Source organism: Plecotus auritus, assembly GCF_963455305.1.
Source record: "Plecotus auritus genome assembly, chromosome: 9".
NCBI classification, from domain to species: domain Eukaryota; kingdom Metazoa; phylum Chordata; class Mammalia; order Chiroptera; family Vespertilionidae; genus Plecotus; species Plecotus auritus.
This window is the reverse complement of record NC_137783.1, coordinates 74,230,471-74,253,616: the sequence shown is the minus strand read 5'-3', so window position 1 is coordinate 74,253,616 and position 23,146 is coordinate 74,230,471. Positions and strand designations below refer to the sequence as shown.

General features: G+C 42.5%; 1 protein-coding gene across 7 annotated transcripts in view; it reads right to left on the bottom strand.

The window, feature by feature from the left end:
- The window catches only part of USP28 (ubiquitin specific peptidase 28), a 68,411-nt gene that overhangs the window by 9,609 nt on the left and 35,656 nt on the right, over positions 1–23,146 (bottom strand). For all 7 annotated transcript variants that reach the window (XM_080642675.1, XM_080642676.1, XM_080642677.1 and 4 more), the window contains exons 11-17: positions 22,103–22,230; positions 15,000–15,095; positions 12,840–13,019; positions 5,431–5,645; positions 4,602–4,672; positions 3,021–3,249; positions 483–677 (exon numbers count right to left, since the gene is read on the bottom strand). In XM_080642675.1, coding sequence (XP_080498801.1) covers positions 483–677; positions 3,021–3,249; positions 4,602–4,672; positions 5,431–5,645; positions 12,840–13,019; positions 15,000–15,095; positions 22,103–22,230 — 1,114 coding nt within the window. The remainder of the gene's footprint in view (positions 1–482; positions 678–3,020; positions 3,250–4,601; positions 4,673–5,430; positions 5,646–12,839; positions 13,020–14,999; positions 15,096–22,102; positions 22,231–23,146) is intronic.

Sequence of the window (23,146 nt, the reverse complement as noted above, 5' to 3'; positions counted from 1 at the left end):
ATGCTGTTCCAAATTCTTTTTTTTATTAAATTTATAGGCATAACATTGGCTAATAACATTATAAAATTTTAGGTGTACAAGATTATAATTCAACATCTGTGTACTCTATTGCATGTTCCCCACCCAAAATCTAGTTTCCTTCCATGACCATGTATTTGACCTGATGGAAGATCACCTTTGGAGAATTGTTTTCATAAAATCCACCTATTAATCCCACCATAATTCCTCTTACAACCTGGGAAATAAGCAAAACTAAACAGAGTAAAAGTACAGGTAGCTAGTCTTTCTGCTATTACTCCTACTCATCAGAAATCACGTTCTGAACCACAAGTTATCCCATCAGGTTGTGCAATACCAACTCTATTTGAAATGTATTACAGTTGCACATGGGGGCACCACTCCATCAGGTGACGTGCACAGGGCTGGCTGAAGGAGGGCAATGTGAATAATACTATCGCTGGCACACTGCCCTTCTTGAATACCTTGTGGTGTAGAGAAATCCTGTGATGTTGAGTTGGTACAAGATTCCATTTGAGGAATTTTGCAAGACTGCTCTTCTTCCCACTCCTCTACTTCCTGTTCAAATCTCCAATTATCTTCCTGAATATAATGCTTAAGTTCAACAGATAAGGCTTCCAATTCTCCTAACATCTGATCTGATTCATTTGGGGCTGCCTCTGAGAAAGAACAAAGATGGAGAAATCAAACGGTCTTTCCTAATGAAAAATACATACACACTTACATAATCCATCAGAAGTATTGACAATATAAGGCCAACAGTCAGAGCACATCAATAACAGAGCCTGGCATATTAGTAAGTAGGCACATATTGAACTATCTGTTAAATGAAGGAATGAATGAATGTAAGGATTTGGAATACAGGCCAATCAATGGTAAAATAGTAAGAATGAACCAAACATTTCCTAGAAATTCAGAAAAATCATTAGATCCAATGGAAATTTCAAACAAAATAATTTTATCACTATAACCACTGCATCTATTATTGATAAGAATATCTATCTCAAGATGGTTAGAGATGAATTCCAATACATTTATGCTGTCTCGAGTTTCATGCAATTAAGTGCTATCAGAAAGCAATTTGATATAATAGATGGTCAATAATACCTGGGTCATTAAAAGCTATGATGAAAAATGGCAGGATAGCCCTAGAAGGTTTGCTCAGTGGTTAGAGCGTTGGCCCACAAACTGAAGGGCCGCAGGTTAGACTCCCGTCAAGAGCACATACCTCAGTTGCAGGCTTGGTCCTGGGTGGGACACATGCGGGAGGCAACCAATCTCTTACATCTATGTTTCTCTCTCTCTCTCCCCTTCCCTTGAACTCTCTCTAAAAATCAATGGAAAAAATATTCTTGGGTGAGGATTAACCAAAAAAAAAAAAAAAAAAAAGAAGGCAGGATATCAAGGACATATTATATTTCATTTCTAAACCTTTTTTGTTTTGACCAAAACAAAACCAAAACCCCCTAGAGAACAACACATCCACTTATTGGTTGCCATCAACTAGTCTTTTCACTAAGCAAATGACAGTTTCCACTTGTTTACTTCTAGAATGTAAAAATGAGCCATATGTGTAATACAGAGGCTCCTATTACCAATTGCCTGAGCCATATATATCAAGGCTCCTATATACCAACCACAGTATAGCCATTTGTACAGTAACTCCCACAAGCAGCTGTCCCTGCTTTCACACTGCAAATATACAATTATGAAGATCAATTACTGTGAGGTGCTCATTCCTCCCCCACCTCCCCCAATCACATTAGCAAATCAGAAAGACAACCTGCTGCCTGGACACAATGCTGACATGTGTTCTTACCTATGCAACACAGTCAAGTGTGCGTACTGAAATAAAAAGCCTCCTATGGTCTTAGCTGTGAAATGCTGGCCATAAGACCTCTCAGAGAAGATGTGACAGGAAGAGAGAATAATGTACATGGAAAACAGCACAGAATATGGAGTCGGAACTGGATTTGAATCGTGGGCCTGCCATTTATTTACTGGACAACTAAAGAACCTCAGCTGGAAAATGTGGGCAATAAGAATTCCTACCCTGCCTACCTTCCTTTTAGAGTTATAAATTATTAGAGAAATAAAAATTGAAAGCATGCTGTAGGGAATAAAGCACCAATATAAATTATAAGCATGACTGCTCATAGCATCAATGGGGATGCATCGATGTTTCTATCTCTCTTCCCCTCTCTCTTCCTCTCTCTCTAAAATCAATAAAAACATTTAAAAAATGTATACAAAATGTTACTAAAAAAGGAAAAAACTAGAGAAAACTTAAAAGTCTATCAATGGGAGGCTGGTTTTAATAAATTATATATATATATATATATATATATATATATATATATATATATATATATATATATATATATATATTTTCCATGCAATGGAATGATTATGGGGTTAAAAAGAAAGAAAGAGCCCTGGTCGGGTGACTCAGTTGGAACAGCATCCTGGACACCAAAAAAGGTTGCAGGTTTGATTCCCGGTGAGGGCACATATCCAGGTTGCAGGTACGTAACAGGAGGCAATCAATTGATGTTTCTCTCTCTCTAAAAAAAATAAATAAATAAAATTAAAAAAAAACAACCACATATTCTCAGGTGAGGATTAAAATAAAATAATGAGTAAATTTTATTTATGAAAATATAAAGGTTACTAAGATACACAATAAAAGGATGCAAAACAAAAAGGAAAATATCCCATTTGGATGGAGGAGATGTCGATAAGAAAACGTAGTAGCTGCACAGAGCAGTTTCTGAACACAGCAGAAGAAACCTGACAACTGATACTTGTTGGGCTCAAGGATAGAAGCCGGGGAGCAAACTTATTTTTCCTCTTTCTCTTTTGTAATGTTTGTATTTTTAAAAATGCATTATTACTTCATGATAAATTCTAGGTTAAAATTATTTTAAACTATAAAGAATGTGCCCCCTTCCCTGAGCAGTACAGATTTCCCCCATTACTGGCTCCTGTGAAGATATTTTTACCTGCATTAAAGTGGGGTAGCTTATCGTTAATGTACATCAGACAGTAAGCACTGACATTTCTCAGGCCTCCGTAGGAATCTCTTTCAAGTTCTTCCCAGGAAGATTCGGTCACAGAGATGTCATTGTACTTGAGCCAGACCTGCCGGGGCTGATTATAGATATAGGCCCAGTAGTGTCCAGCGTTTGCTTGTCCTTCATGAACAAGCACTGCATGCAGGCGATAAGGCACCTACAAACCAGAAAGCACATTTCTGAGTGAGATGCAGTAATTGGACAAAGCTTAGGTTACTAAAATCCAAGATTATTCCTAACTATCAGACATAAGAAAGGTATACATATGTTTGTTCACATCGAGACATCTTGGTGATTCAAGATGAACTAACAAAAACACAGCCTTGGAATCTACCAATTATGTTTCAGTTCCCAAATCTTTAAAACCAGACAATTGAACTAGATAACCTCCTCTGAGACCTCATTTAACTCTAAAGTCTTATGATTATAGATCTAAAACCAAAGATAACCCAGACCTATTTATTCCCCAATTCCAAACACAGTTTATCTAAAAACAGAATTACCCTGACCATTATGCTGAGAAAATGCTTACCACGTTTGGGACCTACAGCTAGTTTAGCAGCCATCTTGTTCTCTGTCTATTGTATTTGGCACCAACATTTAAGTTAGCATATTTCATTATGAATCAGTCATATGGTCCCTATATTTCCTCTTGAAACTGTTCACCCATCTGGGGTGAAGACCCTTTCAACTACACACTTATTAGTTTCCATACCTGAAAGGCATTTCTTTTCACAATATGCAGAACATAAAGCAATGCTTAAATGCCAAGTAACTAACTACTGATGGGGAAAAGTAAAGTCGGCCACAGACTCAAGTTAAACTTACATTTAATCAGTACCTTGACATGTTTTTTACTGGTGGAGAAATTTTTGAAATAATACAAAAGAGAAAATGGGGAAAACCAAGATTTACATGATGCATTCCCGCCACGCAACAGAACCATGCCTCCATGCAACCCTGGAGACAGCTCCTCTCTTTTGGCCACTGACCCAGAAGCCACTAAGAGGCCATGCCCCTGACTGGAACCTCTCTCCCCTTTATGCCCAGAATGTCATTCTAAACAAAAAATTATGTGGACAATGAGAACTGCCCGCCTACCTCCCTTTTAGAGTCATTGGAGAAGCATGCAGGTAAACAAAGGACTCCAGTACTGTGAAAAGGACAAGTAACAGGTCCCTAGTTCAGGTTTCCCCACTGTACTACTTAAATTACTAGGGCATGACAACTTTTATTAATATCTGACAGCAGGCCTTTCTAATGTATCAAAAAGCAACACGTAGCAGAATCAAAACAAATATATTTTGAGTTCTACTGGTGGCAGAAGATACATTTATTTTTTTTTTAGCCTAAAAATAACAGAACACTACTAATTTCTTTCCTAAGTTTATTCTTATTATCTCAGGTGGTTCTCATTGAGTTTCAAAGAAAGCCATCCAGTTTCCTTTTTGTGTCTTCCAGTAGCACCACTAGAACATGCTTGACTACTTTCCCAACAATTCATTCTACCTGGCGAAGGAGAGGATCACAGTACATCTGCTCAATAGTATAGGTAGTGCTTGCAATACAGTTCTTTAAATCTGTTAAAAGAGAAGACTTAGTTAAGATGATTTCACTCCACATCACAGAGGCTGCTTCAACTAAGCAATGAGCACTGCTTGTCTGTGCCAGGGTTCCGATGACTTCAACTCCACTTGATAAGCCACGAAGGAAGACTGTCTTAAAGCAGCTAGTGCTTCAGGTTATGAAAACTGTTAGTTTGATATAATGACATTAAGATTTTAAAAATCATCTCTTATAATTGGCACCAATATTTCTTAAAGAAGAAACAGCCTACTCAGAGAAAGACCTTAATGGGTCACTTGGGTGCAAATGTCCGAGCGATAATACCTGAAAGAAGGTGGCAGAGCAAGAGAGAGCTAAATTTCTGTGAATAAGAACCTAGAAGGAATCTGAATTTTTATTTTTATTTTTTGCTCTCCAGATAAAAGGAGAAAGTAAGGGGAAGAAAAATCTGAGCAACATGACCAGGAGGCCATATAGAAAAATCCCAACCAAAGAGGATATGAGCAAATGAGCTGCCCAGGAAGCCCAGAAATGTTGAGGAGGGAATCTAGGAGGTGTCTTTCCACAGCGATATAATGGAAGTATGTGATCCAATCTCACAGGGAACAAAAGAAGTCACAATCCCCATGCCAAAATTTAACAGCATATACGGCAAAATTCAATAGTATATAAGGCAATAGCAGCAAGTGTACTCACGGTGCCAAACTTCCAAATACTCAAATGAACAGAGAAGGCAAAGAATAGCTGTTTGACAAGTTTTAGAAGAGCCAACCTTGTATATCCTGTTCAATTTCACTCCTCCACCTTTGAAGACAGGTCTTAACGAAGTTGATTTCCTCCTCGGTGACTGCTCGGGGAGCCGGGTGTGCAGGCATTGACACAGGAGACCTGGAAGATGCCAGTGGCGTAGTCACTGTCGTAGACTTGTGTAGACAGTCTTCAGAAAAGGTGCTTCCAACGTCCTGAGAAGAGCTTTCTTTACTTGTGCTGAAAGAAGACACATCATGCTCATATGATAACTTCCAAAACATGCCTTGAAAGCAAGCTGCTATGTGGAAAAGCACCACTGTAAGTTGGTGAGTATTCACTCCGCACAGGTGCAGAGCTGAATCTTTCCTGTACAGATATAGTCTCATTTAACACAATATGCTTATGAGACAGATATTATTACTATACAGATACTATCCCTATTAAACAATTACAAATCTAAGGTTTGGAAAAATTAAGCAACTTGCCCAAGTTCGCTCAGCTAGTAAGCGATAGAGAGCTATTAAGCCCAGACCTACCTGAGTCTATGGCTCATGCTCTCTCACCTCTTGTTATACTGCATTCTCATGAAGAAGAGAGGAGAGAGAGCACGGAGAAGGAAAGACTGGGCCTGGAAAAATCAAGGAATCAACTATAGAGTTCCCAAGATTAAACCAATTAAAGTGGGATAGATAGACAAACCCAGGAACACAATATACAGAGCAAGAAAAATGAAATATCAGCTGAACATCCAAGTCACAGGAATACAAACTAGGTAACACCCTGGAGAAGAACGGGGGCTGGACTGAAAGGCAGACAATCCCAGCTCTACCACACTTTAGCTAAATACCAGGTAAGCAATCTAATACTCAGCTCTAAATATAAATGTTAACTTCTTTACACCATTGCCCTGAACTAGCTGAGAATAAAGTATGTAAAGTAAATGGTAATATAGCTACTAATTAACTAATGTCAAACTACACACAAACCAGCAGGAATATAAACTAAGCTTCTAAATTAGGTTTCTACTTCACATCAAAACTGAAGAACATAAACTTCCTGTGACTTTGCCTTAAAGAAACCCTCACTCCCTACTCTTCCCACCTGCTCTTTCTCACAAACAAAATAATGGAGAAAACTTCTTCCCCAAGGACCCATATATATGGAAAAATACTCCAATATAAGCAAGAAAGCAGATTATCTCAATCTCAGAAGGGAGCACACACACAGAGTAACTTTAAAATCTAATACACATAGCCCTAGCTGGTTTGGCTCAGTGGATGGAGTATTGGCCTGTGGACTGGAGGGTCAGGTTCGATTCTGGTCAAGGGCACATGCCCAAGTTGTGGGCTCGATTCCCCATGGGGGGCATGCAGGAGGCAGCCAATCGGTGATTCTCTTTCATCATTGATGTTTCTATCTCTCTCTCCCTTTCCCTTCCTCTCTGAAATCAATAAAAATATATCTTAAAAAATTAATAATAAAATCTAATACACACAGTAGGCAATATTACTGTATGTGTTTAAATAGACTGCCCAACTGCTTTTTGAAATTTAAAACAATTATTTAATAAAGAACATGAAACCATTCTAGAAAACACCAAACACACAGGTAGAGTATAAAAGGTAAAAGACTCCTCCATCCCTTGACTCGTGCCACCCTTAGAGATACTCACTACTATGCATACAAGGATGAATACTATATATATATATATATATGTATCGATAGAGAGAGAGAGAGAGAGAGAGAGAGAGAGAGAGAGAGAGAGAGAGAGGTAATATGCAAATTGTCTGGGACGCCATAACGTCACGACCGCTCAGGAGGAGGATGCGTGTGCAGGTGGGCGGGAGGGGACTGTGTGCATGGTGAGGCAAGCCACGGATGGCGCAGGCCCGCAGAGAACAGGGCCTGCCAGCTGCAGCGCACCGGCAGTTCTGCCTCTGCACGTGAGCTGCAGAAGAAACACCTTTTCTGACCGCTCATTGGCTCATTGGCTAAGCTCCCCATACGCCACTCGCAGTTTTCTTGGTAATAAGAATCCAAGAAGGTGATCTAGGTTTTTTTCACCTCATTCCTGGAGGAAAAAAGGTCCGCTGCTGGAGGGGCTAAGAAATGTTCTATCCTACCCTAGCTGATTTGCCTCAGTGGATAGAGCCTTGGCCTGCTGACCACAAGGTCCGGGTTAGATTCTGGTCAAGGACATGTACCTAGGTTGCAGGCTCCTCCCTGGCCGGGACCCAGGTCAGGGCTCATGCAGGAGGCAACCAATCAAAGTGTCTCTCTCACATTGATGTTTCTCTCTGTCTTTCCCTCTCTCTTTTACGCTCTCTAAAAAGCAATGGAAAAATATCCTCAGGTGAGAATAAAAAAAGAAAGAAATGTCATATCCTATGAAAGAGACATCTTGAAAATGCCTAAAGAAAGTTGTCATTTTTTTTTGTGGTGAAGGGACTGGAGTCTGTGTTGATGAAAACACCTTGGCAGCTGCGGCCGCCGGCAACGGCAGCAGCAGCAGGGTGATGGGAGCAGTGCCTTCCCCTGATCCACCAGGTCGCCTCATGCAGAGGGAACAGGCCTAAGCCATCAGTAGGACATCCCCTGAGGACTCCCGCATTAGAGAGGGTGCAGGTTGGGCTGAGGGACCCCCACCCCCGCCGTGCACGAATTTTGTGCATGGGGCCTTTAGTTATTAATATGGGGGGGAGTTGGGTGAGATTTTTTTAAACATAAAAACCTAACCTTTTTTAGTCAGTAACCAGAAGGCCACAGGGTTGGGTGGGAGCTTCTGGCTGCCATGACAAGAGCCCCCCACCCCCCACTGCTCCCCTTGCAGGTGTATGAGGTTCTCCTTGGGAGCTGCTGCATGAGTGGAAATGCTCTGTGGTGGAGAATGGACTGGACCCTGGGCTGCCACCCAAGTCATCAAGCAGCATCTAGTGGGCTCCGTGAAGGCATTGCAGCAGCAGTACGTGTCCTGGGACACCATGTTCACCAGCAAAGAGATGCCAACACCACATGCAGCACCCTGGAGGCATGGTTATCCACGGCTTGCACGCCAAGCACTTTTGAACTGAAGCCAGTGTGTGAGTCAGTGCCCACCAGAAGCCCCTGCCTCAGCCTGTCTTCTGGCCCTCCTAAAAGCTGCCACCCACAGACAGAGCATCTCAGAACTGGAGCAGGGATGTGGGCAGCCACCGGGCCTGGCTGCGGCCACCCCTCAAGGATGGCCTGATGGAGTGCTACCTGCAAGTGTGAATAATACCAGCCCACCACCCTGCCTGGAAACCCCAAGGAGGGCGAGTTTCTCAGCTTCCTGCAGGGACTAACACCCTTACCTTACAAGTCCACAACCTTAAAGAAGAGGACGCTCACCCACTCTTGAAGCTTGACCCTGTCACCACCTCTGGTACAGAGGAAGGAGTCTCTGGATTCCATTTCCCTTTCCTCAGGCTCAGAGGACATGGAAGGCCAGCACTTGGGCCATAAGATCCAATGGAACAGACAGCTCACTGCCTCCTTCCTCAGCCTGGACACACCAGTTCCTCCCAACTATCCTACAGCCTAGACTCCGATAGCTGCCTACTCAGAAAATGGTGCGAAGAGCCCAAATCCTTCTGAGGAGCCCATGTCCTATGACTCAGACCTGGGAACAGCAAATGCTGATGATTCAAATTCATCTCTGCAGGAGGTGTTGTCGGAGTTCAACAAGCCCAAGTAAACTCGGTGCCAACTAATGGACTGAGCCCAGGGACAGAGATTCCCACACTGCAGGCCTTCTCTACCCTCCACCTATGCCTGACACCAACCAGCACACACTCGCACTTCAATGTGCCTGCAGAGCCCCGCCCTGCCCAAGCAGCCTCTCAAACTCAAGACGGTGGCCACAAGCAGGAGCCACTTTCCCAGGCACCTGGCATCCTGGGCCTGTAGCACCTGGGCACTGCACAAGCTGTCACTCAGAAGCACTTCAGACCCAAACCCTCTAGTGCTGTGAGCATAGGCGGCAAGGGAGGGCCAGCAGGTGACAGAGCTGGGCTGAGCCTCGGGGCTTCCTCACTCACCCGTCCCAAAAGCAAGAACTGGATCTCACCAGATGACTCTCCAGGCCTCCCCAGGAACAACCCCAGGGGGTCCTTCAGATTGCTGCATAGCTTCTTCCAGGGGGTCCTTCAGATCACTCCATAGCTTCATCCAGGGGATCCTTCAGGTCACTGCATAGCTTCATCTAGGGGGTCCTTCAGATCGCTGCATAGCCTCTACAAGGGGGTCCTTCAGATCACTCCGTAGCCTCTTCCAGGGGGTCCTTCAGATCACTCCATAGCTTCATCCAGGGGGTCCTTCAGATCGCTGCATAGCTTCATCCAGAGGGGCTTGGGAGTCCAGGCCTGGTCTCCTCAGGCATTTTTCTCAAAGCCAGAGAAGAAGCTCCATCAAGGGGGCCTTACATAAAGCTGTGTGCCTTCTCCAGGAGGCAGGAAAAGCCGGGCGGGAGCATTAGAACCCCAGGGGGTGCACTCAGGAGTCTGCAAGGTTCCAGTGGCTCTGAGGGCCTCTTCTCCATTACCAACTGGGTGCTGTCTTCTCACAAGGAAACTCTTGTCCCAAAATGTAGTAAGGAGCACCCTTGCTGAAAAGTTCTATATTTTCTCACACAATCTTAATAAAGTAATGCCCAAAACTGCCCAGAGTGCAAAAATACTGTTTCATATATTGAAATGGAAAATACTTTCCCTGAAACCGCCCCATAAAACTTTTTATACAGAACTCTTGATACTGTCTGTGGCCCAGAGCAAGGCCTGCCTGTTGAAGGCCGGAGTTTCAAGTGCTCCTTCCCAAGGCCTCTATCTCAAATAGTGTATTTTTCAGCTGTTGGTTTAGTGTCCGCCATGTGCTGTTTGCAATGAAGCCAGTTTGATCTCCACCCCATCCCCCACCTGGGGAAATCCAGAACAGGTTAAACAACCATAATGTAATTTGTCTGTAATCCTCATAAATGGCTTCTTCTTTCAAACAAACAAAAAAGTGTGCCCCAAAACTCAGTCTCTTTCTCTCATTTTCTGTTTGCAGTGACCCAGTCCAGAATTCTGGCCTGGGAGCATGGGCAGAGGCCTGGACTCCATGCTGGCTCCTTTTAGGTGTTTATGTCAGGCCATGGGATGGTGGTAATTATGCTGCGGAAGGTGTGCTTTGTGCCTGGGTCGTCAGGATCCCTGAGGAGGAGGAGGCAGGCCCTCTACAATGGTTTGGAATCCCCAAGGCTGGTCCAGGCTAGGAGACAGAACTGTGTGTCCTTTGGATCTCCTAGTTGGTGGCAGACCCCCAGGAGCAGGGAGCATTGTGCAGTGTGTGGTACATGGGCACCCACTCACTCATTCAGCAAATATTTGTTGAGCACCTGTGCTGTGCCAGGTGCTCGGGACACAGCAGGAAACAAAGCAAAGTCCCTGGCTTCATGGGACTTATATTAAAGAGTAAACATACGGCATGAGCAGGTGATCCTAACTACTACAGAGAACAATAAATCTGGGAGTGCTACGTTGGGGAGTGTACTGCTTCATATAGGATGGCCAAGGGAGTCCCACAAACCAGGTAACATCGGATGTGAGAGAGGAAGCCATGAGGCGAGCTCTGTGGTTCAACCAGAAAGACAAAATGCGAAGACCCTGCCATGGGAACATATTTGAGGCATCCAGGAAATAGCAGAGACCAGAGGAGTTGAGAAGAGGCAGCCAGAAATAAGGGTCAGAGTGATGGAGGGCCTGTGGGCCGCAGAAAGGACACTGACTTTTGTGCTGAGGGAGATAGCAGCCCCTCCAAGGTTTTAGGCAGAGAGACATTCAGACCTATTTTAAATGGGGGAGTCATCCTGGCTCACATGTTGAAGGACTACAGGGTGCGAGAGACCAATTAGGAGGCCACTGCCATAAGGAGACCATGGATGTTGGTGGACTGAACCCATGAGGGATACAGGTGGTGAGAAGTGAAAAGATCCTGGATATACCAATAGGATTTGCTGATGGATTTGATGTGTTGTGTGAAAGAAAGAAAATCAAAGATAACTCCTTATCCCCATCCTACCTGCCACATATACACACAATGGCATTAATGCTCCACCACAAACACAGCCTCATCGGAGCCTGAACTGCCCCAGATTCCTGAGTGGGCAGGAGCCTGGCCTGGGGTGGGCAGTGCTGCCTGAACCTGGCCTTGTTTCTTTGGCCCTGTGAGTATATTCTATATTCCAGAAAGTGCCCCAGGAGATGGCAGGAGTGAGGCCCTGGAGGCACTCACTTAAGTCCACCTCATCCCTGCCCTCTCCCCCCCTGAGAATACCAGCATTAGAGCTGACCCTCTCCCCATCACCAAAAGTGCTGATGCTTTTAATGGAAAGCTGATGTGAACCTCAACAGTGGCCACACTACCTTTAAGATGTCATTTTATGCAATAAACTACAGTGTGGGGCCCTGGCCCTGAGAAGTGCTTTGCAATGTACTGAAGGAACTGCTGCTGTGTGATGTTTGATCTTGCAGTAAAGACCTGATCTTTCTTTAAAAAAAAAAAAAAATCTAGCCTGACTGGCATGGCTCAGTGGTTGAGCATAGACCTATGAACCAGGAGGTCACGGTTCAATTCCCGGTCAGGGTACATGCCCGGGTTGCGGGCTCGATCCCCACTGTGGGGCATGCAGGAGGCAACCAATCAATGATTCTCTCTCATCATTGATGTTTCTCTCTCTCTCTCTCTCTCCCTCTCCCTTCTGCTCTGAAATCAATAAATAAATATTTAAAACAAATAAACAAAAAAACAAAAATCTAACCTTTTTAAGCAGGTTCTAGTGTTTTGTTTTAACAGTTAAGGCACACATCAAGTTTAATCTGAGCTGACCCTAATGGTTTCTCCAGGTTACAAAGGTTGTTGCATGTGGCTGGGCCAGAGCAGAATCAAAGGGCTCCTGAGCTTTGATCTCCCTGTTCCTTCCCTAGATAAACCCCTCTAGGCCATCCTCTTCAACTGCAAGCCAGTCTTTTCATGTGTTAGTTTTCTATTTATGAATAAATCTCTTTTCTTAATGTTTACTTAGTCATGCATATTTTCAGCAGCAAGAATAAGATGTTTGGAGGAGCAGGGCTGAAGTTTCCTCTTAGAAAGATCGTTGGCAGCTAGCCCAAAACAAGGCAGCCCTGGTACAAAACGAACACTATCCCAAGACAGTTCAGGAAGCTCTGAAATAACCCCAACCCTCCTATGGGCAGGTGAGTGCACTGGTGGGAATTAGGAACATTCTCTCAAGGGACAGTTGGCAAAATCCTTCCCTTTAAGACAAAGAGCTCAAGACCTCAAGTCATATGGGGTGTTAATCAGATAGAAAGAAGGTGCACAGTACATATAAACCAAATATATATATACGTATACTAATAAAACTTTTTTCATTACCTTTCCTTGGATGTCAGGTCAGACACCGGGCAATGCACTGGAGAAAGTGGTGATGTCATGCTTGTGTCACTCTGAGACGTAGAGCTTTCTGAGGCAGGTTTTGTACTAGCAAATTCAATAACGTATTTCAACATGTCAGGGAGTGGGAACCGAGCTGGGCCCGAGCCATACTTCACATACCTAAGAGGCAAAGACAATGGTACTCTATTGGCCATGTCTGTCTTATATTTTGAGGCTTGCTGACAAAAGATCTGTTGTGGTGTGAAGAGTTGATGGAAAGGCTATTTCTAAACACTACACGATATTTAACACATTATTCAAACAACCTGTAGGGCAAAAAATCTCTAACTACAAAAGTAAAAATTCGTAACAATCTAAACTTTTATACCTGGCAGAAAATATAACAAATGGGCTCCTAACCAAAGTCATGCCAGTTATGTTTTCTGTTGATATCATATCACATTTAGGCTCTGGACATAAAAGTAAATGCTGTTTCTTAAAGGAAAATAGAGATATTACCAGTACTCAAATCTGAAAAAAATGCTGGTGAACTAGTACCCACGTTTTTTTTCTTTGCTGCCCTATAGATCAACCACTTGGCAATTATTAGGAAAAAATGAAAGAAAGCTGGAAATGGTAAGTAGATATTGATAAAGGTCAGAGTTTAAGAAAACTAGCAAATCTTTTTTTTGCAGAGTCCTAAGTACCCTATTATTTATACACTCAAAAACAGCATAGGCCAGGCATAAATTATTAAAGATTTCTTTGGGATTAGTAAATATAAATACCAGAAATATGTAACCAAAATATCAAATTATTTTAATAATACCCAATATTCTGCCATTACTATCATATGTTAGAGTCATTAAAGAAATTTACTTTAATAAATTCTACAGTTCACTATAGTAGACAAAGTTTAAATGGTACAATAATTAAGTTGACCAATTGATACAGGTAAACTCTGTAGTTCTGGGATTCTATTTACAAAGGATAGAGTCACTTCATGTTTTTCTTCTCTGAATAAAGTGAGAGGTAGGGGGAAGAAAGGGGTATAGAACTAGGAAGAAGGAAAATTGTCTGTTTCTATATTTAGAAGGACATTATAAAATGAAAACACTAGAGGAAAATATGTACAGAGCAATCAAAGTCAACCACATTAGAGGATATGCAGTGTTGCCTCTCAGGAAAATTAATGACCTAGCAATAGAGTGGGTAGAGATGGGGTGATGATAGCAGCAAAATTGTTAAGCAGATAAAGGGGGGAAAGCCACTAACATTGTATGAGATTCTTTCTGAAATGCAAAAACAATGGGCTCTATCTTGACTAGAAAGAAATTACATTGACTCCCCCTTAGGAAGTCATAGGAGTGATTCCACAGAAATAATGTAAACAAAGAAAAGGGACTGAATCCTCTATAAGACAAAGGACTTTGTACCTGTCAGAAATAGCCCTTTTAAATCAGTTAGCCCTACTCTAGGTAGAGCAGAATTGTTTTTTGTTTTTACCTTCCCCAGACATTCAGAAACTGTTTTCCCAAGACAATGGGAAAGGAGCACTATGACATTACCTCTCTTGTGTTTATGAAAAAGACGGCAAGGACAGTGGAAAAGGAAAGGGCTATAAAATCAGAATGTTGGTCCTCTAAATACACTGCCAATAACTGTGTGGCTAAGGGTCACTTAAGTTCCCTGGGACTACTGTTTGCCCATGGATACTATTAGTTTATCTTGAAATATGCTTCACCCTTAGAAAAATAAATATTACTTTATAAAATACACTAGTTAATACTTGAACTCTGAATTAATCTATCTATATATATAAAAGCCCAAGTGACCATTACAACCAGTCAACCAAATGACGTGTTGCTATGTTGTGCACTGACCACCAGAGGGCAGAGGCTCAATGCAGAAGCTGCCCCCTGGTGGTCAGTGTGCCCCCACAGCCAACCTCCTGGGGCTGGCCAAACTCCTGCAGTCCCTTCCCCGAGCCAGCCAGCCCTGATTGGGACTGGGTGAGACAGCCCTGAATGCCGCCTGGCCGAGGGACCCCACCTGTGCACGAATTCATGCACTGGGCCTCTAGTTTTTAAAGATAAACAAGTTATCTGATTTTAATGTTCTACTCCTACATTTATAAGCACAGAGGTGTCCATAACTTACCTTTCCAGTTTTTGCTGCAGGACTTTCATTTCCTCCTTCAACTTTCGAATACTCTCTCTCTTACTTCGAATAAGCTCTTTGCTTCTGTACATGTATCTAAACAAATAAGCCCCAAATCACAATTTATATTTAAGAACATTAATAACACAAAGTCTCAGCAAACTAGGGACACAAGGAAACTTCCTCAATTAGACAAAGGACATCTATGAAAACACACAGTTAACACCACACTTAATGGTAGAACACTTAATGGTTAAGACTACTGAAAGCATTCCCTCTGGAGGCATAGCCTGGAGGCAATGAGGTAAAAAACACAATTATAATAAAATTAAACATGAATTTAGAAATAAACAACTAGATATGTACAAGACCTATACACTAAAAATTATGAAACACTGTTGAAGAAATTCACAGAAAAATTAAATAAATGGAGGTATACTATGTTCATGGATTGAAGAACTAAGAATTGTTAAGTCAATTTCCCCAAACTGATCTATAGATTCAATACAATCTCAATCAAAATCCCAATCACTGACAAGCTGATTCTAATATTTATATAGAAATGCAAAGGATGCATAACCTGTGGACACAGACAATGGGTGGTGAGGGCTTGGGGAGGGGGGGTGAGAATGGGACCAGGCTGGAAGAAGTTAACGGGAGGAAAAGGAGGGCCTATGTAATACTTTCAACAATAAAGATTAAAAGGAAAAAAAAAAAAGAAAGAAATGCAGTTACCAGGATAACCAAAACAATTTGAAAAAAGAAAAACAAAGTTAGAGAACTTATACTGAGGTCAAGATTTATAATAAAACCACAGTAATCGAGACAAGGTGGCCCTGACATAAGATTAGGCAACAGACAGAACAGAGACTCCAGAAATAGACCCACAAATGTAAATTTAATTAATTCTAACAGAGTATCAAGGTAATTTAATGAGGGAAAAGAGTGTCTTTTCAACAAATGGTACTAGAATAATTGGACACCCACATGCCATCTTTCCCCTCTTATTAAAAAAACAAAACAAAACACCAAAAACCTTTATTTCATAATATATATAAATATAAATTCTAAAAGAGTCATAGGCATAAATTTAAGAGTTAAAATTACAATTTTTCAGAAAGGGGAAAAAAATAAAATCTTTGTGACCTTTGGTTTGGCAAAGAATTCTTAATCCTATCTAACAAAATAGTAATATGCAAATTAAACATCACTCTGCTACACCCACAAGCCACGCCCACCAGCCAATCAGGAGCAAGTATGCAAATTAACCCAACCAAGATGGCTGCAGCCAAGGAGCGAGCAGTAGGCTTGGGTTTCCCCGGCAATGGAGGAAGCCAAGCTTTCTGCACACCCTGGCCAGCCCAGGCCTCCACTCAAGGCTACAAAGTTTCAATTACAGAAGATAAATAAATCCCAACAAAAATGGCGGCAGCCATGGAGCTGGAGAGAGCAGGATGCTTGAGTTGCCCCCGGCGATGGAAGAAGCCAAGCTCCCGCAGCCCTGGCCTGCCTTGGCCTCTGCTTAAGGCTACAAAGTTTCAATTACAGAAGATAAATAAATCCCAACAAAAATGGCTGCAGCCACTGAGCAAGCAGGAGGCTTGGCTCTGCTCAAGGCTACAAAGTTTCAATTATAGAAGATAAATCAATCCCAGATACCAGGGCCTCCGCTTGGGTCACCAAGGGGGCATGGCCGGCCTGCAAACCACAACAGGCCCCTCGCCTAGGCCACCCCACACCCCAAGGGAACCCCCACTTTGATCTGGGACACCTTCAGGGCAAACCAGCTGGCCCCCACCCGTGCACCAGGCCTCTATCCTATCTAATAAAAGAGTAATATGCAAATTGACCATCACTCCAACATACAAGATGGCTGTCCCCATGTGGTCAAAGATGGCTGCCCCCATGTGGACACAAGATGGCTGCCACAAGATGGCAGCAGGGGAGGGCAGTTGGGAGGGACCAGGCCTGCAAGGGAGGGCAGTTGGGGGCGATCAAGCCTGCAGGAGAGGGCAGTTAGGGGTGACCAGGCCAGCAGAGGAGGGAAGTTGGGGGCAACCGGGCCTGCAGGGAAGGCAGTTGTGGGGGACCCAGGCCTGCAGGGGAGAGCAGTTGTGGGGGGACCAGGCCTGCAGGGGAGGGCAGTTAGGGGTGACCAGGCCTACAGGGGAGGACAGTTAGCGATGACCAGGCCTGCAGGGGAGGGCAGTTAGAGGCAAACAGGCTGGCAGGGGAGCAGTTAGGCATCAATCAGGCTGGCAGGGGAGTGGTTAGGGGGTGATCAGGCTGGCAGGCAGAAGCGGTTAGGGGCAATCAGGAAGGCAAGCAGTTGGGAGCCAGCAGTCCTGGATTGTGAGAGGGATGTCCGACTGCCTGTTTAGGCCCGATTCTACCGGGATCAGGCCTAAACGGGCAGTCGGACATCCCTCGAGGGGTCCCAGATTGGAGAGGGTGCAGGCTGGGCTGAGGGCCACACACTCGGTGCACGAATTTCATGCACCGAGCCTCTAGTTAGAACATAAAAAGCACAAACTATAAAAGAAAAACTGATACATTACACTTCATTAAAACTAAAATTCCTGCTCTTCTAAAAAACACTGGAAGAAAATGGAAGAGACAAGCAGACGGGAAATATTTGGATTTGAATCTAAAATGTATTTTAAAAAACCCTTAAAACTCAGTATGAACACAACAACACAGTTAAGGAAGTGAACAAAAGGTTTGAACAGACATTTCACTAAAGAAAATACACAAATAACCATTAATTAAGTACATAAAAAGATGCTCAACATCACTAGTTATCAGGGGAATATAAATTTTAAATAAGATATCCCTACAAACCCACTATAATGGCTAACATGCATTCCACATGTTGGTGAGGATTTGAAGCAAATGGAGCTGATAGAAATGCAAAATTGTACAGCCACGTTAGAAAACAGTTGGGAGACCGAAAAGATGGCGACTGGCAAGAAGGCAGGGAGGGAGAGTGTGTGAAAGAGTGAAGGAGCAATAGAGGAGTGTGTGGACATGTGTGGTGTGTGTGTGTTTTAGCTAGAGACAGTTAGATCCTGCAGGGTTTTCGGGGGGCTGCTGGATCAGGAAGTCTTAGACTGCAAAACCCCACTGCCACTGCAAACACTCGGGGTGGCCAGCGCTTACACAGAAACCACGCCATCTTGAAGGGCAAAACTGCTAGCAACTAGGATCCTAGCCTAACCACCACCCAGTGTGTCCTCAGATGCAAACCAGGATCCTACAGCCACTCGGGACAAAGACCTGCTATCACAGCAGCAGCCTCACGGACACCAAGACTCCAGACATCCTGTCCGCAGATTTCTGTGAGTTACAGAGCCTAACCCCCTCCCCGCCGGCCCAATGCAGCGGAATAGGACCTGCTAGACCCATGCCATGCTAGCAGACCTCCTGCCAACACAGGGCGGCTGTGCGACTTGACTTTGACTCTGGCCGTGTGCACACACGTGTAGTCTGTTTCCTGCAGCACGCGAGCAGGCCTCCCATCGACAGAGGGCGGCTGTGCTACCTGAATTTGACTCTGGGTGAGCGCACACTGGGAGTCTATTTCCTGCAGCACGCGAGCAGGCCTCCTGCAACACAGGCAGGCTGTGCAATCCGACCCCCAAGCAGACCGGGGACCCTGATTCTCTATGCGAGAGGCCACACTGAGCAACAGTGACTTGACACTCAGCGCGCACATGCAGGAATTGTTTCTCATCGCGGGTGCATGGGAACAATGATTCTCAGTGCGCACTCTCTGAGCGCCAGTGACTCCAATTCTTGGTGCACGTGTGCACAGGGACCCTGATTTTTGATGCAAGGCGGCACCAAGTGACAGAGACTCCGATACTCAATTCTCAGCGCTCAAACATGGGGACTCTGATTCCTGGAGCATGCTATCAGACTCTTTCTCAGTGCGGTGCATGTTGGGCACTCATTCTAGGTGTGTGCACGAGGCAGCACTGAGAGCAGGTGACTCTGATTCTCGGCATGCGTGGCTCCTACTGACCCACAGCAGCACACATCTCGGTGTCAGAGCTCTTCAGTGACACTCGGGTGGCACGATGCTCCTACTGCACACAGCTCGGGCCCCCACAACTTGGGAGTTTGGACCTTCTGGTGATACTTAGAATGGGGAGACAACGAAACAACCCTCAAAGGAAAGAAAAAGAGGATTCATCAAGAAAGGAAATAAGTGAAACAGAGACATGCAATATGACAGAAAAAGAATTCAGTGTAATGGTCATACAGTTCATATACTGGATGGACAAGAAAATCAACAACTTATGCAAAAATCATGAAGAAATCAAAAGTGATAAAGCTACAATCAAAAACGCTATGGAAGGTTTCAACAGTAGACTGGAAGAAGTGGAGGACCAAATTAGTGAGTTAGAAGATAAGGTAGAGAAACAAGCCCAATCTGAACACCAACTGGAGAAAATAATTAAAAAGCAGGAGAGCCTAAGGGAGCTTTGGGACAACATGAAATGAAGTAACATACATATAATAGGGGTGCCAGTAGGACAAGAAGAACAGCAAGGATTAGATAATCTATTTGAAGAAATAATGACAGAAAACTTGTCTGATATGGGGAAGAAAAAAGTCACACAAGTACAGAGAGTCCCAAGCAAGATGAATCCCCAAAAGACCCACACCAGGACACATCAGAATTGCAATGGCAAATGTTAATGACAAAGAGAGAATCTTAAAGGCTGCAAGAGAGAGACAGAGAGTTACCTACAAAGAATCCCCCATCAGATTATCAAATGATTTCTCAACAGAAACACATCAAACCAGAAGGAAATGGAATGAAGTATACAAAGTGATGCAAAGCAAAGGACTGAATCCAAGAATACTCTACCCAGCAAGGCTATCATTCAAAATTGAAGGGGAAATCAGGAACTTCGCAGAAAAAAAAGGCTAAGGGAGTTTATCATTACACCAAGCCAGAAATGCAAGAAATGCTAAAGGGAATGCTGTAAAAAGAAGAAATAGAAAGGGAGGAAGGGAAAACAGGCATAAAGAACAGAAATGGCTACAAACAAGTACCTATCAATAATAACACTAAACGTATATGGATTAAATGCTCCAATCAAAAGACATTGAGTGACTGAATGAATAAGAAAACATGACCCATATATATGATGTCTACAGGAGACCCACCTCAGAACAAGGGACTCACACAGACCGAAAGTGAAGGGATGAAAAAATATCTATCAGTCAAATGGAAATGAAAAAAAAAAGCTGGGGTAGCAATACTTATATCTGACAAAATAGACCTCAAAGTGAAGACCATAACAAGAGACAAGAAAGGCCACTTCATAATTCTAAAAGGATCGATACAACAAGAGGATATAACTCTGGTAAACATTTATGCACCCAATGCAGGAACACCCAAATAACATAAAAAATCTTCTGGAAGATATCAGGGGAGAGATCAACAACAATACAATTATAGTAGGAGACTTTAATAGCCCATTAACATCACTGCATAAATCCTCTAGACAAAAAAATTAGCAAAGAAACAGCAATGCTAAACAACTCAGTAGATCAGATGGACTTAATCGACATCTTCAGAACATTCTACCCCAAAACTACAGACTATGCATTCTTCTCAAGTGCACATGAGACATTCTCAAAGACAGACCACATATTGGGACACAGGCAAACTCTCTCCATATTCAAGAAGACTGAAATCATATCAAGCATCTTCTCAGATCACAATGGCATTAAATTAGAAATCAACTACAATAAAAACAATCACAAAAATTCAAACACTTTGAGGCTGAATAGCATAATACCAAACAATGAGTGGGTTACCAAAGAGATCAAAGAAGAAATAAAAAACATCCTGGAAACAAAGGATAATGAAAACACAACAATCCAAAATCTTTGGGACACAATGAAAGCAGTCCTGAGAGGGAAGTTCAAAGCATTACAGGCCTACCTCAAAAAAACAAGAAGCCGAAACCGGTTTGGCTCAGTGGATAGAGTGTCAGCCTGCAGACTGAAAGGTCCCAGGTTCGATTCCGGTCAAAAGCATGTACCTTGGTTGCGGGCACATCCCCAGTAGGGGGTGTGCAGGAGGCAGCTGATCGATGTTTCTCTCTCATCGATGTTTCTAACTCTGTATCTCTCTCCCTTCCTCTCTGTAAAAAATCAATAAAATATATTAAAAAAAAAAAAACAGAAAAACTGGTAATAAACCATCTAACACTGCAACTTGAAGAATTAGAAAGAAAACAACAAGAAAAACCCAGAGTGAACAGAAGGATGGAAATAATAAAGAGCAGAGCAGAAATATATGACATAGAGACCAAAAAACAATACAAAACATCAACGAAACCAAGAGCTGGTTCTTTGAAAGGATAAACAAGATTGATGAACCTCTAGCCAGGCTCACCAAGAAGCAAAGAGAGAGGACCCAAATAAACAAAATTAGAAATGAAAGAGGCGAAGTAACAACAGACCCCTCAGAAATACGACAAATCGTAAAAAAATACTATGAGCAACTCTATTTCAACAAACGGTCAACCTAGAAGAAATGGACATATTCCTAGAAAAATACAACCTTCCAAAACTCAACCAGGAAGAATAAAAAAATCTGAACAGGCCAATAACTATGGAGGAAATTGAAGCAGTAATCAAAAAACTTACAGCAAACAAAAGCCCTGATCCATACTACTTCACAGGGGAGTTTTATCAAACATTCAAAGAAGAAATAAAATCTATCTTCCTCAGACTATTCCAAAAAATTCAGGAGGAAGGAGCATTTCCAAGCTCTTTCTACGAAGCCAGCATTACTCTAACCCCAAAACCAAATAAAGACACTACAAAGAAAGAGAATTAGAGGCCAATATCTCTGATGAACATAGATGTTAAAATCCTCAACAAAATCCTAGCAAATCAGATCCAGCATTACATTAGAAAGATCATACACAATGACCAAGTGGAATTTATTCCAGGGATGCAAGGATGGTACAACATCCACAAATCAATAAATATGATACATCACATAAACAAATTGAGAGATAAAAATCACATAATCTTAAGACAATCAATCTTAGACAATCAATCACAGAACTCACCTGTCCATATAAATGATCTGAGGAAACTCCAGCTTATTGTGAATTTTCTCTGGCTGACCAAGGGACTGATTGAACTCAAATCTTGAGAGTTCAAAGGTTAACACTGGAGGTAGTTTTGTAAACCAACACTATGTCAGGAGTAGAAATGTGAGAGAAATAAGTTATTTTCAGGAAATGGCAATTGTCAGATTTAAAATATCCCTCATAAATCTGTATTTTTGGTATAGAATTTATATTCAAATCAAACTCATTCTAGAGCTCTTGTTTAATCTTAAATCCTAAAGGAAATGACCACTTAGAATCATGCCCTCATTGAAAATATGGTTAAACATTCCTCAATACTCCAGCTCAACTATCATCCTCAGAAATAACCACCAATAAATATGTGAATGCACAAGCACCTATGCAATTTATTCATTAAGTCATCAGTACTCAAAATAGATTCAAAACCTGAAGAAAATGGCAGCCTAGCCAAAGAATTAGAAATTATAAACTAAGCAGCATGTAAGTAAGGGGACAACTGTCTCCATGAATCAGCTAAAAAGACTAATATGTGTGCATATATAATGTACTATTTATTTATAATCTATTAACCATAACTTGAATCCCCTTTCTGTCTAAAAAGGAAAACTTGAAGTAGCCTCATGATTATGAGTTCTCAAGTTCCTGAGAAAATCTCTCAATTCCAACAATTTACAGACATATCCTAAGGGACCCAGACATATGAACCTATAATGTATGTTACCTTGAGTTTCAAGAAAAGAAAGCCCTGGCTTTTAAAAATGATTTCAAGTGTCACTGGTCATAGATGAGGAAAAGCTAGACCAGGAAAGGCCTTTCTGTTCAATTCACCTATAGGCCAGAGGTCTGTATGATAGCTTTAAAATATTCCCTTTACCAAAAGTACAAACAGCGGTTCCCTTCACAGGCCCTCGTCAGGCTGAGGTGAATCCAAATAGCCTGTCTGACTACCTCAGGGCTAAATCTAAACAAGCATAATGGTTTTCTTATATATATATAAAGTGTTCCCATCCTTGAATAAAG